General features: G+C 33.6%; 2 protein-coding genes and 1 non-coding gene across 3 annotated transcripts; 2 read left to right on the forward strand and 1 right to left on the reverse strand.

Moving 5' to 3' along the window:
- Positions 1-412: 412 nt before the first annotated feature.
- Positions 413-4,136, forward strand: LOC130982885 (thioredoxin reductase NTRB-like). Its single transcript, XM_057907016.1, has 2 exons — positions 413-1,497; positions 3,655-4,136. Exons 1-2 carry the CDS (start codon positions 456-458, stop codon positions 3,723-3,725), a joined length of 1,113 nt encoding a protein of 370 aa, XP_057762999.1. The 5' UTR covers positions 413-455; the 3' UTR covers positions 3,726-4,136.
- Positions 4,137-5,199: 1,063 nt separating this feature from the next.
- On the forward strand, positions 5,200-5,271 carry TRNAK-UUU (transfer RNA lysine (anticodon UUU)). The gene has a single exon. It is a non-coding gene; the product is annotated as a tRNA-Lys (tRNA).
- A 1,248-nt stretch (positions 5,272-6,519) lies between these two features.
- Positions 6,520-11,755, reverse strand: LOC130981866 (3-hydroxy-3-methylglutaryl-coenzyme A reductase 1-like). Its single transcript, XM_057905603.1, has 4 exons — positions 10,619-11,755; positions 10,131-10,312; positions 9,676-10,022; positions 6,520-7,428 (listed from the first exon to the last, which is right to left on the reverse strand). The coding sequence occupies exons 1-4, from the start codon at positions 11,602-11,604 to the stop codon at positions 7,186-7,188; spliced, it is 1,758 nt and encodes a 585-aa protein (XP_057761586.1). The 5' UTR covers positions 11,605-11,755; the 3' UTR covers positions 6,520-7,185.
- Positions 11,756-14,011: the final 2,256 nt, after the last annotated feature.

Genomic DNA, 14,011 nt, shown 5'->3' on the forward strand with positions numbered 1-14,011 from the left:
AATAATTTAGGAGCTTATTTGTTGTTTCCATCCTTTATGATTATTTTTGTAAATCTTATAAACTATCGAATACCATTTAATAGTTGTTTAAAAAATAGTGATCAAATAAAAAAATTATTACTAGATATGTACGTAGCATAATAAAAGCTATCATTCATAATGAGAATTAGTGTATATTTTTATGTTTATGAATTAAGAAAGTGTATAATAAAAAAAATAAATTTAAGTGTTATTTGCTTAACTTGGCGCCCAGAAGCAAAAGGGAAACACCCATTTCGCGCCTTATTCAAATGAATATCTCACGTTCCAGTTTCCACAATCACAATGAATGTGAATAAAAAATATAAAAAGAATTGATTTTGCCTCCAATAATTAGAGAGTAAATAAAATAAGAGAGAGAGAAAATAAAATAAAAAAAAAGTCAAAGAAAGAGAAGGAGAGTGGCGATTAAAGTGATGAGATTTTGCCCTAACTACACTCTCCAAAATCTCATTTCTAAGGTCCGCAATCACGTCGCCGCTCTTCGCCGGGCCTCCACCACCACTGCCAACGCCGCAGCATACTCTGCCTCCACCATGAGCACCCTCAAAACCAAGCTCTGCATCATAGGAAGCGGTCCTGCTGCTCACACTGCCGCCGTCTACGCCGCCCGCGCCGAGCTCAAGCCAATCCTCTTCGAAGGATGGATGGCCAACGACATCGCCCCCGGAGGCCAGCTCACCACGACAACCGACGTCGAGAACTTCCCCGGCTTCCCCGACGGCATCCTCGGCGGTGAGCTCATGGAACGCTGCCGCAAGCAGTCGGAGCGATTCGGCACCGAGATCTTCACGGAGACCGTCACGAAGGTAGATTTCTCGAAGCTTCCTTTTACCGTTTTCACTGATTCCAAAACCGTCGTGGCCGATTCCGTCATCGTGGCCACCGGCGCCGTCGCCAAGCGCCTCCCCTTCGAGGGCTCCGGTGAAGGCCCCAACGGTTTCTGGAACCGCGGGATCTCCGCGTGCGCTGTGTGCGATGGCGCCGCCCCGATCTTCCGTAACAAGCCGCTCGCCGTTATCGGAGGCGGCGATTCCGCCATGGAGGAAGCGACATTCCTCACGAAGTACGGTTCCGAGGTTTACATCATCCACCGTAGGGATACGTTTAGGGCTTCGAAGATTATGCAGAGCAAGGCCTTGAACAACAAGAAGATCAAGGTGATTTGGAACTCGGTGGTGGAGAAGGCTTACGGTGACGAAGGGAACAAGAAGCTTGGGGGTTTGAAGGTGAAGAACGTGGTGACTGGGGAGGTTTCTGATTTGAGCGTGAATGGGTTGTTTTTTGCGATTGGGCACGAGCCTGCGACTAAGTTTCTTGGTGGACAGCTTGACCTGGATGCTGATGGCTACATTGTGACGAAGCCCGGGACGACGAAGACCAGTGTTGAGGGTGTTTTTGCTGCCGGCGATGTTCAGGACAAGAAATATAGGCAAGCTATTACTGCTGCTGGCTCTGGTAATTTTCTCTTACTGGCTCACTGTGTCTTCGTTTTGGTTATTTTAAACTGGTTTCTGTGATGGTAGTGACTACGGGTTCATCTGAGGTATCGTGTCGTATGTGCATGTGTGTAAGTTTAGGTGTCTGCACCAAACATGAGTTCATGGCCCTATGTTTTCATTTGTGTTTTACTTTATTTGACTGAGTTTTAGTAGAAATGAAGCAGGAATGCACCATTTGGATGTTGCATCAGTTCCTGTACGAATTGCTAACAATGTGCATTCCTACATGTTCAGTTCAAAAGAGCATTGGTTTCGACCCCAATACATAAGGCAATCTGAAATTTGAAAAGGAAAATAACACATAAAATTTGAGTTTGTTTTAAAGTTGGGAACAATTTTTTATGCTTAAGAAAGGGAATGAAGTGCGGATGGACTTATATATATATGCTGTGTCTGTTCCTAGCAGTTTTAACCTTGGTTTGTCTCATGTGTCCCTGGAAGTGTATGTAGTGCATATCTCTAGTATACAACTAGATCTTGCCTTTTGTCATTAGGCATAGTTGCCTCCAAAAGCTGATTGAAATCTTAGAAAAAATTATTTAAAGGGATTTAAATATATAATGGATTAAATACATATGTGATCTATTATAGGGCTCTATGTTTTGGTTTGAATTGTGTAGCTGACTCTACCTAGTGAGAAAATGCTTATTAGTTGTTTTATTCCTCCGGATTTTGGTAAACTGGAAATGAAGCATTGCAAGCACATGAAAGAAAATGTCTATTGGAATCCTGTTAGTTGAATAGTATTCAAGATTGCAAGGCTTTTTAATAAATGAGAATATTGTAGCAAACTAACAAAAATGTTCCAATTAACCACTGGTTCTATTAGAACTCATTAAGTAAATTCAACCTCTCTTGTTCTATCTTTGGTTAGCCATTCACTTGAAACTGAATGTTCAATTGCTTCTTGTAGTTATTCTGAATTTTGAATAGTTTTCAAGATTCTCTGTTTTGGAGTATCTAATAAATCATTTAATGATATGAATGTCACTGCCGGAACTGAATGTGATTCCTATGTTCTTTGGAGTTCTGATTTATATCTAGTTTTACTGTAGTCTGTAGCTTACTAGTGGTAGCTTGTATTCTTTTTTTTTTTTCTTGTTCATAATGATAATCTGATAATAGTGTTGGTTTCATTTGTTTCTGTTTCTTCTATTTTAGAGGTCTGACCTTAGCACAAAAGGTTTAATTGAACTAAAGTTCACTTGATCAAGATGATGTTCTATCAAGCCTTTTATTTTGTGTATAACAAGTCAATCATGCACCAGTTATTGCATGAGCATGCTTATGAAATTTGAATGAGAACACCTTGATACATGCATAATAGATGCCAGTAAATTTCATCTGTTAATTCTTAGTTTTGTTGAGATCACAAGCATGCTAAACTTAAGCAACAATAGTTGTCTAAACTTGTCTTATATTTATCATTTTACATTCTGCATGCTTTATAGGTCCTTAAAACTTTATCCGCTTTCTTGTTTATCATTTTTTTTGTCTTGGTTGTAGCTACTATCTTTAATCTTGTTAATTTGTTATGTGAAATGTGAAAACAATCTTACTGTTTACATCACATTTGATGACAGTTATACCGTTTCAATATTGGCAATGTCATTAATGTCTACATGTGCACTATATCGTAGTTTAACTGTAGATGTGGACAATTTAGAACTATTTATTCTGTTATTGAGTTGACAATTAGCATTGGTGCCGGCACATATAATATTCATTCATTTAAAGAGCTCAAGTTGTATGGATTAGAGATTGCCAATTTGCCTCGTTTTGTTGTGTGGATGCATTGTTTGGACCTGATGTATGACCTTGTTGTAAAGAGTTATTCTTGGTTTGGCACTGCCTACTCTAGGCCCTTGATTCAATATTAAAACATGTGAAAGGCTGTTGGTCCACATTAAAAAATGCACCAAGCACCAAAATGAAATGGTGTGCCCAAAGAGATGATATGTTAAGCTGTGCCTACCCAAGATATTTAAGCTTTGGAGGAGAAATTGATTGTGCTGCGTTGTCTTTGGCTTTGATGTTTATTATTTACCACTGAACTTGAAATTTTAGCAATAAATGCATTCATAATAATGAATAAGTCATGATACATGTGCAGGGTGTATGGCAGCCTTGGATGCAGAACACTATCTGCAAGAGATTGGTTCACAACAGGATAAGAGCGATTGACTAACTAAGGCAAGAGGCTTAATTAGAAGCAAGGTTTAATTTGTGGGTGAAAATGAGGAAAGCTCATAATATATGCTGCTATGATTCTTATATTTAAGTTGGTATTCAATTATACACAATTTGATTAGAGATAGATTTGCATTATTTTCGAAAAAGCAATGATCATTCACATACAGGGTTATTTATGGGTTGTATTCTATCTGTTTAGTTACTGTGATAATGCAGAGATATTAGATTGCACCTTGTATTAAAGTATTTAACCCAGTAACATGCCAAGAAACGATCAGGTCAAATTTGAGTAAATTATTGTGGGCTACACTTGCTAGGTCTGTTATGAATTTATTATATTATCCGTAGGAGTTTCCCATCATGTTACAAGCTGGATATATCAAATTATCAATCAATTATGAATTATAATGTCATCCACCTAAAAGTGTCTGGCCCTTTTTTGACTTGGGCGAGTTTATGTTATGTTTCCTGTTCCGAGAATTCTGAAATTATATATATTGGTAGAAAACTGTCCTAGGTGGTCCTTGTACTGTTTTCTTGCTAACGGCCAATACCTGGCTAGTGCCTAGTGCTGCTACAAGGAAAATGCTGCTATTCTGATGCTCTAGCTTTGAACCTTAATTTTTATTGGCAATTGATGTGCTCATGTGCAGCTATAGAATTAATCTTCTACTACTACTACTACTACTACTACTATAAAAGGGTTTAGGCACTTTAATGTCCTTTACTCACATTCTATTTTTCTATTTTATCTTTATCACTCTTTTTGCCATACGCGTGCTCAATTTTTTCACTAATGACTACCCAAAATCACCATATGACATGTGCTATAGAATTAACTGCCTTATTATTTTACAATTACCCAAAAAATATGTCACCAATTTTCAAAATGCAACTTCACCTGCCGATGCTTTTGAAAAAGAATGGTTTTACGTGGAGGTGAAGCCTGAAAGGTGTATTTTTATTGCACAAATATGTGTATATGAAGCATCAATTGTTTTTGGTTTCATGTTAAAATGATTGTTATTAACCATCAAAACCTGAATATTCGTTGTTACCAAAATTATTGTAGCACATCGAAAATAATCTGCCTTTCAGAACCATCTAAAGAGAGAAACAGAACAATGCACACTCCGAAGACGAATTCATAGTAAAAGGAACATTGATTTTTTATCATCGCAAGTACATGGTTTGTATCCTCAATTTATTAAATGAGAGTGCAACATTTATTAAAGTAGGTTCACTTTGGGAGCACAACAGTATTTAAAAATTTAATTTATTGTCTACATTATTACATTTCCCATACAATGTACTAATTCAACCATTATCTTATTTTATTTTACAACCATTTCATTACAATACATGTGGATGAGAAAAGTGAGAATTCAAAGGTGTTACGCTTCCTAGGACATTTATTTTTAGTATTTCTAGTAATTATAAATAAATTGCACATAATAATCAATAAGCTGTCTTAGCTCAGCGGTAGAGCGCGTGGCTTTTAACCACGTGGTCGTGGGTTCGATCCCCACAGACGGCGTTTTTCATCATTTTCATAACCTATCTGATTAAGATTAAGCACTTATGATATGCGTCCTTTAATGACAAATGTAAAAGGTTTACCTTAATTGTATTGTGTCACCACTTTTTCTTGATTAATAAATTTCAATTTCTTAATTTTATTTGATCATGTATTAATTTGAAATTAAATATCAATTATTCTAATATTATTGATCATGTATTACTTTGAAATTAAATATCAAGATTGGGCCCCATCGATAAAAATTGTGAAAAATAATACTATCAGAAATATAATTATTTATGGGTTTATGTTTAACAATTTAAGTCTTTAAAAAAATTAATTTATAAACATAATATTAGAATTTTTATAAAAACAAAATCTAAAGTTGGAGACTCAAGCTCTTACGACAAACATTACTACATCACAATTCTTATACTGATCTCAAACTTGTAATCAATGAAACAAACAAAACAATGGTAGATCAAACTATGATTGTTACGTTTCTTACTTCATTTTCCCTAATTCCTAATCATGGTTCTGTTCAAGAAACATACCTTTTATGCCAAAAAGGCAAATCATAATTGATAAAACCTTCACGTGATATGATGTTGATACATGTGCCAATTCTGACCTCTAGATCTCTAATTCTCTACCATGCTCTCAGAATAGCCACTATATATCAAATCATATTGAAATTTAATTATTTAAATTAATTTAATATATTGTAACATTCTCCTAAAACTAAAAAGTAGTCAACGGGTCAAACTTTTGTTCGGCGGCCCAATAGAGGGATTGGATCGTAATTACGACTAAATGCTAGTTTGAGACTTCTCCAACTTAACAAAAAAAACTTGTACATAACTAAGAATTAGAACCACCACATTTATTTAATTGAGTAAATGAGTTGAATATTAATAAAAACGAATTTTAAAGGGCATTACTAGATTTTTTTTTTGGGAGGAGGGAGAGATAAAAAAGTGTAAAATTTTCTTAGGAGTTAAGAGTTAAGACCTTACTTTATAAAACAGATAATAAGCTAACTTGCAAAAATGATCAAGGAGCATGCATAACTTAATTGAATGTCATATATTTATTAAATCATCCGCCACTTGGGATGTTTATCTTCTCCCTAAAATTACAAACTAACATAATGGGGGGAGATTACAAGCACAAGAGACAAGCATTAATAAATAGCATTAGATGACGGACACTAATGACACACAACACAGATCATTATAATTTAAAAGAAAAAAGAATAAAACTAAATTTGATTCTCAAGTCTTTTATGTACAAACTTTAGAAAAGGAAAAATGTTCATGACACTCATCACATTCACATGGAGTTGAGATATATAAGTAATTCTAATTTGCAGGCTGTCTTCACTGTTTGTTTCTTCCTAACAAAAACACACACACATGCCTCTCTGGGGTCCCATTTTTTGTTTGTTTTTTTTATTACTCTACAAAAGATGCCATTGCCAACCATGGACTTGTTATTCTCACACCCCCACCACTTTTACAAAATTGTCTCTGTGATTTGTGATCCTCACTCACACATGTACTGGTTTGGCATATCTTTCTTTTTCTTAATATTTTTAAGGATAGAGCTTAAATTTTATCTTGAACATTGTAAGCATAATTCAAATTCAATTGAGTTTTTAACTTTCAAAAATTTTAATTTAATCTCTAATACTACACTTCATGATTTAATCTAATCTCTTATTGAGATTACAGTAGGACTAAATTAAATCACAAGATATAGTATCAACAATTGAATAGCACTTACAACTTCACAGACAAAATTAAACCTTCATCTTTTTTTTTTTACATTATTAATTGATTGATGATACAAGTTTTTTAATTTAACTATATGTTACACCCCATTTTTTTTATGATTAAATTGAGAAGGCATGGTGAAGTGAGCTAGTTAGGCTTATGAGACCATCTTGGAAACATCCCTGCTAGATCTGTTGTATTTCATGTGACTCTTGACCAGTTGACCAGCTGCAATTGCAGACATGAGAGAGAGCTCACCTGCTAGAACTGCACCTGCTACTATTGTGGCCAATTGTTTTGCGTTTCCACCTGGACTCTCTTTGCATGCACCCTTCACTCCAAGTAGGTTAAGGCATGCTGATTGAGATGACAGTTGTGTTCCCCCTCCAACTGTTCCCACCTGCACCATTTATTCTCTTAATTGTTAAATAATAAAAATATTCAAATATGTTTAATATCTTAAAAAAGTTAAAAATAAAGTAAGTGTTTGTTTCTAGTCATTCAAATTATGGCTATGATTTAATTGGTATTTAAAAAATAAAAAACTAAACTAACAATTTGTACTCAACAAAGATTAAGAAGATAATTAGAAAGATGATTTAGGATAATGAATCAGTTCTCTAAAGATAATTATATACGAAATTAAATTAAATGAGAAAAGATCATATCATTAACATCTCCATCATCAACAGATCAGAAAATTGATATGAGAAGCAACATTTAGGTAGTTGGAAATTGAAATAGTGGTTGTAACTAAGAACTGTGGACAGGACGGAACACCTTGTTGATATTTAAGAGGGAGTTTATCTAATATGCTAATTTATTAGTATGTTTGACTTCATTTAGACTCGTCCTAAATCACTTAATTTAATAAGTTGGTGTTATGTCATTTACACTTATGTTTGATTAAGATTTTAGTTGATATAATCTTACCAAAAATACATAGTTTTATAAACATAAACTTTCTCCGTTTTGGTTAAGAAATTTTAATTTAATAACTACATCTAACCACATCATATAGAAAGAAACTACATGATAACATGAGATGGAGTTCAAAAGAGAGTAATTAGTTTATACTTTATTGTTTATATTCCAAATCCCTTTTAAGTTATTTCACTCCTTCACAAAATTATCTATCAGAACAACAAAGTTTTTATTTATTTACCTGTACTCCACTCCAATCTAAACTATATTAATCCAAACACCGGTTTGGTTTGAGTTCATTCCTTAGGAAAAGGACAGCCTGGGACACTAATTTGTTCTGTGTACATGTGATGAAGAAACATGTTTTGTAAAGTGAGAAGTATTGTCTGTACCCAACTATCAAGAAGTGTCATGTATGTTTCTTACACGTTTTATTATCAAAGAAAATAAATAACAATACATAATAATATTAAGAATTTTTTTATGGTAATACCACATGGCCAAGTTATTTTCGTAATCATGTGTAACTAAATTGGTCTAATAATTTATTTGTACAATAAAATTCAGTTGAAGAAGAAAGAAAGACATAAAAATAAGAAAAAAAAATTAGTTAAACTTAGTTCCAAACACAATTTATTGAAAATGTAAATTTTCTTTTTAATTCAAACCTAACGTATTATCGCAAAGTTTGGAAAAAGGCTGCATCTGAATACAACTTAAATCCATAATTTTGAGATCACAGAGAGACAATAAAACTGTTATTCTAGAATTCTTAGTCTCAAATATTATTTAAACAATGAATATTACTACTTCTATTTTAATAATATTACTTTTTTTGATAAATTTTTTTATATAATAAAAAAATTATATATAAAATGGTATTATAAAAAATAAGAGTAAAATTATATTTTTTTCTATTAATTATGCTAAAAATTTATGAGATAAATAGTGCAAGCACAGAATCTCTTATATGATGATATCATGTGTCTATGAGGGACAAGTGTGGACCAACCACTTTCCTGTTACCTTGAACACGTGCCGTTGCCAAACACTGTACAAAACGACATATCTAGACTCTACTACTTACTTGGTCAGTCCCCACACCCTCACATCTACCACAACCCAAATCAAGAATGAAGAATCTACCATATACATGCTGTAAGGTTTTGTTAGGTGTTACATATTCTTTGATCTTTATGGATGACATATATTTCTTTTGACTTGTAGATTTAGATTATTAAAAAGATAACTAATTTGTCTAGACAGAAATGCCATATCATGTAATGTGGTATATATTAGGGTGGTGATTTTAGTATGATTATATAACACTGAATATGATATTTTAAAAAGTATTGTTAAACTGAAAGTAATATTTTTGAAAAAGTGTTGCTAAGAAAAAAATGTTATCAAAATATAAAAAAAAAAGTGTGACATTAATTTTAATAACATTTGTATAATCATTGGAGTATAGACATACTAGAATTCACCGATATATTATACCAAAGACTTATTAGTTAGATTAATAAACTAAGATTTGGGGGAAAAAAACTCAAGCTAAAAAAAAATCTTGATTTAACACTCAACCAATTTGAAATAGGTTACAAGATATGGCGTTATTAAATGAATACTACAAATATTTCTACAATTAGAAGCAACATCCAAGATAAGAAGGAGTTAAATTAAGAACCAACAAAGAGAGTAAGAGCAATAATGAAAGTGTTACCTCAATAGAAGGCATGGTGACAGAGATATGAAGGTCCTTGCCATTGTTGATGGCTTCCATCATGGTGATGCAATGAGAGCTCTCTACATTCTGAGCAGGGTCCTGCCCGGTGGCCAAGTACACGGCGGATACAATATTGCTCGCATGAGCATTGAATCCGCCGAGAGCCCCGGCCACCGCGGATCCGGTGAGGTTCTTCAGCATGTTCAGCTCAACCAAAGACTCTACATTTGTCTTGAGCACTTTCTTCACCACCTCCTCCTTGATTATCGCCTCACACACCACCGATTTACCCCTCCCTTCGATCCAGTTAACTCCGGCAGCTTTCTTGTCCGAACAATAATTTCCTAACCAACACAAACCGAAACTCTTTTTAGTTATAACTAAAATATTAAGCTTTATTATGTTAAGCAGTTTAGTCAAATATATAAAATTATCTAAATATGAAAATTCACCTGAAATTCCAATAACTTCCATGTCTGAGAAATCAGTTTGGAGAAAATCAAGAACATTTTGGACACCTTTGGAGACCATGTTCATGCCCATGGCGTCACCGGTGCTGCAACTGAATCTAATGTACAAATTCTTCCCTGCAAGGGCAGGCTTGATCTTCTGTAACCTTGCAAACCTGCTTGACCTGCACGTGTGTTATACGTTAAGCGAGTATGCAGAAACAAACAACAAGAAGTCCAATTAATCAACCAAAAAAAATGAAGACATGAAAAACATGCCAGCCTTAATCAGCTCCTAGTAAAACTCGAAAAAACAGGGGACAAATTCCACCAACACACGTCACAAAAGAAAGCCAAGAAAAAATTCAAACTTGTCACGATATTCACTTACCCAAAAGAGCAAAGAACCAATAACATTACAAAAAAATCAAAACTTGTGTTGAAGGTGTGAGTGAAAAAAATGAACTAAAATTATGGAAAATGAAAATTACTTGTTGAAAACGACAGCGAGGGAATCGAAGTTGATTGGGTCTTCAAGGTAGGACTTGAGTTGTGCGGCTCTGACGGCGGTGGCGAACCTGACGACGGGAGCCCTGGTCATGCCATCACGGAGGACGACGGAGGAGGCGCCGCCGGAGATAGATATGGCCTTGCAACCCCTGTTTGTGCTTGCAACCAAACAGCCCTCGGTGGTGGCCATTGGCACCGTGTGCTCCACCCCATCGAGCAACAATGGACCCGCAACACCCACCGGAATCTGAACAAACCCTATCGGCATCTCGCAGCACTGTCCCAAGATCGAATCATAATCGAAACCTTCCACCGGAAGACCCTCCAGGGACCTTCCGGTGACTCTCTCCACCGCCGCGCGCCGTATCACCGCCGCACGCCGGCAGTCACCGAGTCTGGACTCCAGAGAGTACGACGGAACCTCGCCGGACACCACCTGCTGTACGAGCTCCTCGTCGTCGGAAGATAGAGGAGGAATCTGAGGCGGAACGTGAAGTGGAAGCTGAGGTTTCTGCGATGGCGGAGCAGGGGAAATAGCGGCGACGGCGGAGCAGTCGATTATTCCGGCGGGGCAGGGGCCGGGGTTTCTTGCGTCGTCTTTAATGATTTCTTCTTCTTCTGCTTCGTCATCGGAGGAAGGTCGTGAGGAAGCTGCAATAATGGGTTGGACAAGGCCAATGCCGAAGAATCCAAGGAGGTAGATGAGGGAAGCGATTAAGGAGAGGAACGCTGCCATCTCCGAGAGCGTGACCACGTGGAGAGGGGTCGAGTTTCGGATCTTCTCGCGCCACCGGTGGAGGAGAAAGTATGCCACCGAGAAGAACACCCCGAAGAAGACGCCGTTTGTTACGTACAGAGGAACCACCGTCGACACCAGCTGAGGTGCTGGAGGAGGTGGCGGGGTGTTCTTCTTTTTCAAAGGTTCGCCGGCGGGGGCCGAAGAGTGGTGTCGCCGGCGAACGTCCATTTTATCTTTTTTTTCTTTTTTTTTTGGTATTGAGAGAGAGAAAGGAAAATGGGAAGAGAAAAAAATTGAGAGAGAAAAATGAGAATGGAATGAGGAGGTTTAGAAGGTTTTATAGAAAGAAGGAGAGATTGTAAAAAAATGGCGAGTGGGAACACAACACAACAGAGATTGGCGCGCGGGACAAACGGGGAGAGAGAGATTCAGAGAAAGAGAGAGAGAGATTAATGTTAATCAATGTGAGGGATTCTATTATTTACTTAAACTAGACAAAAAACAAATGGTAATCACATTTGTTATTTATAAAAAAATATACATTTAAAATCATTTAATGAAACATGTTTTTATATGTAGGTATTAAATTTAGAAATATTATAGTGAAAATTAAAAAAAAATAATAAATATTTTAGAATAATTTTTAATAAATTAATATTTTGTTTTAAATTGTTTGATAATTATCTTTCTTTCTCTTTCTTCTTTTATTATTTTATAGAGATTAATTTTGATACACTGACATTATAAAATAAAGTATCATTTTTGTCCCTAACGTTTGGGTAAGTCCCAAAGTTGTCTCTAATGTTTCAATCGTCCTAAGTCTCCAACGTTTCAAAATTGACTCAATGTTGTCCTGCCGTTAGGGATACATTAATAGAATTGACGGCGGGACAAAATTGAGACTATTTTAAAACGTTAGGGACTTAAATAGGACGAAAACGTTGGGGACAAAAACGATATATAAAAATAAATTCGCAAGTTTATTTCAATGCATCGTTTTTTGTCCCTAACGTTTTCGTCCTATTTAAGGACCTTTGTCCTGCCGTAAATTATGTTAACGGGTCCCTAATGGCAGGACAACATTGAATCAATTTTGAAACGTTATGGACTTAAATAGGACAATTAAAACGTTAAGGACAACTTGAAAACTTATCCCAAACGTTACAGACAAAAACGATACTTTACTCTTTATATATAATTATATAATTATATTTGTCTTCTTGAATGACCATCTATGTTATCAATAAAAATAGTAGTTAATCTTTAGGTTTAATTATAGTCTCTATAATTTAACTAAATTTTTTATTAGATTTTTATGTTTTTTTTCAACTGGATTTTTATATCTTATAATTAAGTCTCTACTGTGATAAAAATATTAAAATTAACGAAATATTCTATTAAATAAAATGAAATATTCAATCAAGTATAAAGCATATTTATTTTTTTAATGAAATATTCTATTCATTTTAATGATTTTGTCACAGTGGAGACTTAATTACAAAATCTGATATGATATAAGAATTCAATTAAAAAAAATATAAAGACTTAATTAAAAATTCGATAAAATGATAAAAACTGACAAAATAATTAAACTTATTTTTTTTATGTGTCATTATGTGATTAAATATAAGTATAAAACTATTTTACATATATTAAAATTATATTCTTATTTTATAATAATAAATGACATAAAAGAAGAATCAATTTTTATAGCATATATCTAAAATAAAAAATAATAGAGAATCAATATTTTAATATAAATTTTACTAACTTGTGTCTTAATAACATATGTTAAATATATTTTTTAAAAAAATTAAAAAAATTATTATAAAAATAACATTTTTTAAGTTTTCAATATATTGAATATCTTAAAAACGTTAAAAAAAATTTATTATTATAATTGTAAAATATGTCCTTAAAACACACCTTAGTTAAATCTTTTTATATTTATTTTATAATTTTTTTTAAAATATGGATCTTTTTAATATCTGTGTGTAAAAGTTAGAGTTAATGTTAGTAATGTTTATTTCAATTATTTGTCTGGTCAGTTGGCGTTGCCGGGGTCTGTATTTTCCCCACGCGTACGGCGTGCACTCACTTCTTCTCACCTCTTTTTTTTTTATCATCTTATTTAAAAAATGGTATATTGTTATTTTTAAGTTACTATTTGTATAATTTTTTAAATTGTTCTCTATTTTTATTATTTTATTTTTCATAATGATAATTTTTTTATTAAGAAATTGAAAATAATATATATATATATATATATATATGATATTATTAATTAATAAATGACAATATTTACTTTTCTTATTCTAATTAAATTTTAGAGTAAAGTATATTTGTTTTGTCTTTGAAATTTAATAAAAAATTTTAAAATATTATTAAATTTTATTTTATTTTAATTTTGTCCCAAAAATTTTTAATTTCATCAAATATATTTTTAATAGCTAAATTTTCAAAAATTTTAAGACCAATCCAACAAAAATACATAAAAATTATTTTGATTTGTTTGTATTGAAGGTTGTTCTTATGAAATTATTGTTAAATTAGTCCAAAATTTTTTGAAAAATAAGTGGCCAGGAGTATATTTGATACAAATAAAAAAATTTTAGAATAAAATTAAAACAAAATA

The sequence above is a fragment of the Arachis stenosperma genome, chromosome 5 (genome assembly GCF_014773155.1).
Source record: "Arachis stenosperma cultivar V10309 chromosome 5, arast.V10309.gnm1.PFL2, whole genome shotgun sequence".
Lineage (NCBI taxonomy): Eukaryota > Viridiplantae > Streptophyta > Magnoliopsida > Fabales > Fabaceae > Arachis > Arachis stenosperma.

What these genes read in the sequence shown, in the direction of transcription:
- LOC130981866 (XM_057905603.1), bottom strand. Translation starts at nt 11,604, where the DNA reads ATGGACGTTCGCCGGCGACACCACTCTTCGGCCCCCGCCGGCGAACCT. An exon ending in GGAAGTTATTGGAATTTCAG is followed by an intron (nt 10,023 to 10,130) that starts GTGAATTTTCAT and finishes TGTGTTGGTTAG; the next exon opens with GAAATTATTGTTCGGACAAG. An exon ending in TCACCATGCCTTCTATTGAG is followed by an intron (nt 7,429 to 9,675) that starts GTAACACTTTCA and finishes TAAATGGTGCAG; the next exon opens with GTGGGAACAGTTGGAGGGGG.
- LOC130982885 (XM_057907016.1), top strand. Translation starts at nt 456, where the DNA reads ATGAGATTTTGCCCTAACTACACTCTCCAAAATCTCATTTCTAAGGTC. An exon ending in TATTACTGCTGCTGGCTCTG is followed by an intron (nt 1,498 to 3,654) that starts GTAATTTTCTCT and finishes ATACATGTGCAG; the next exon opens with GGTGTATGGCAGCCTTGGAT.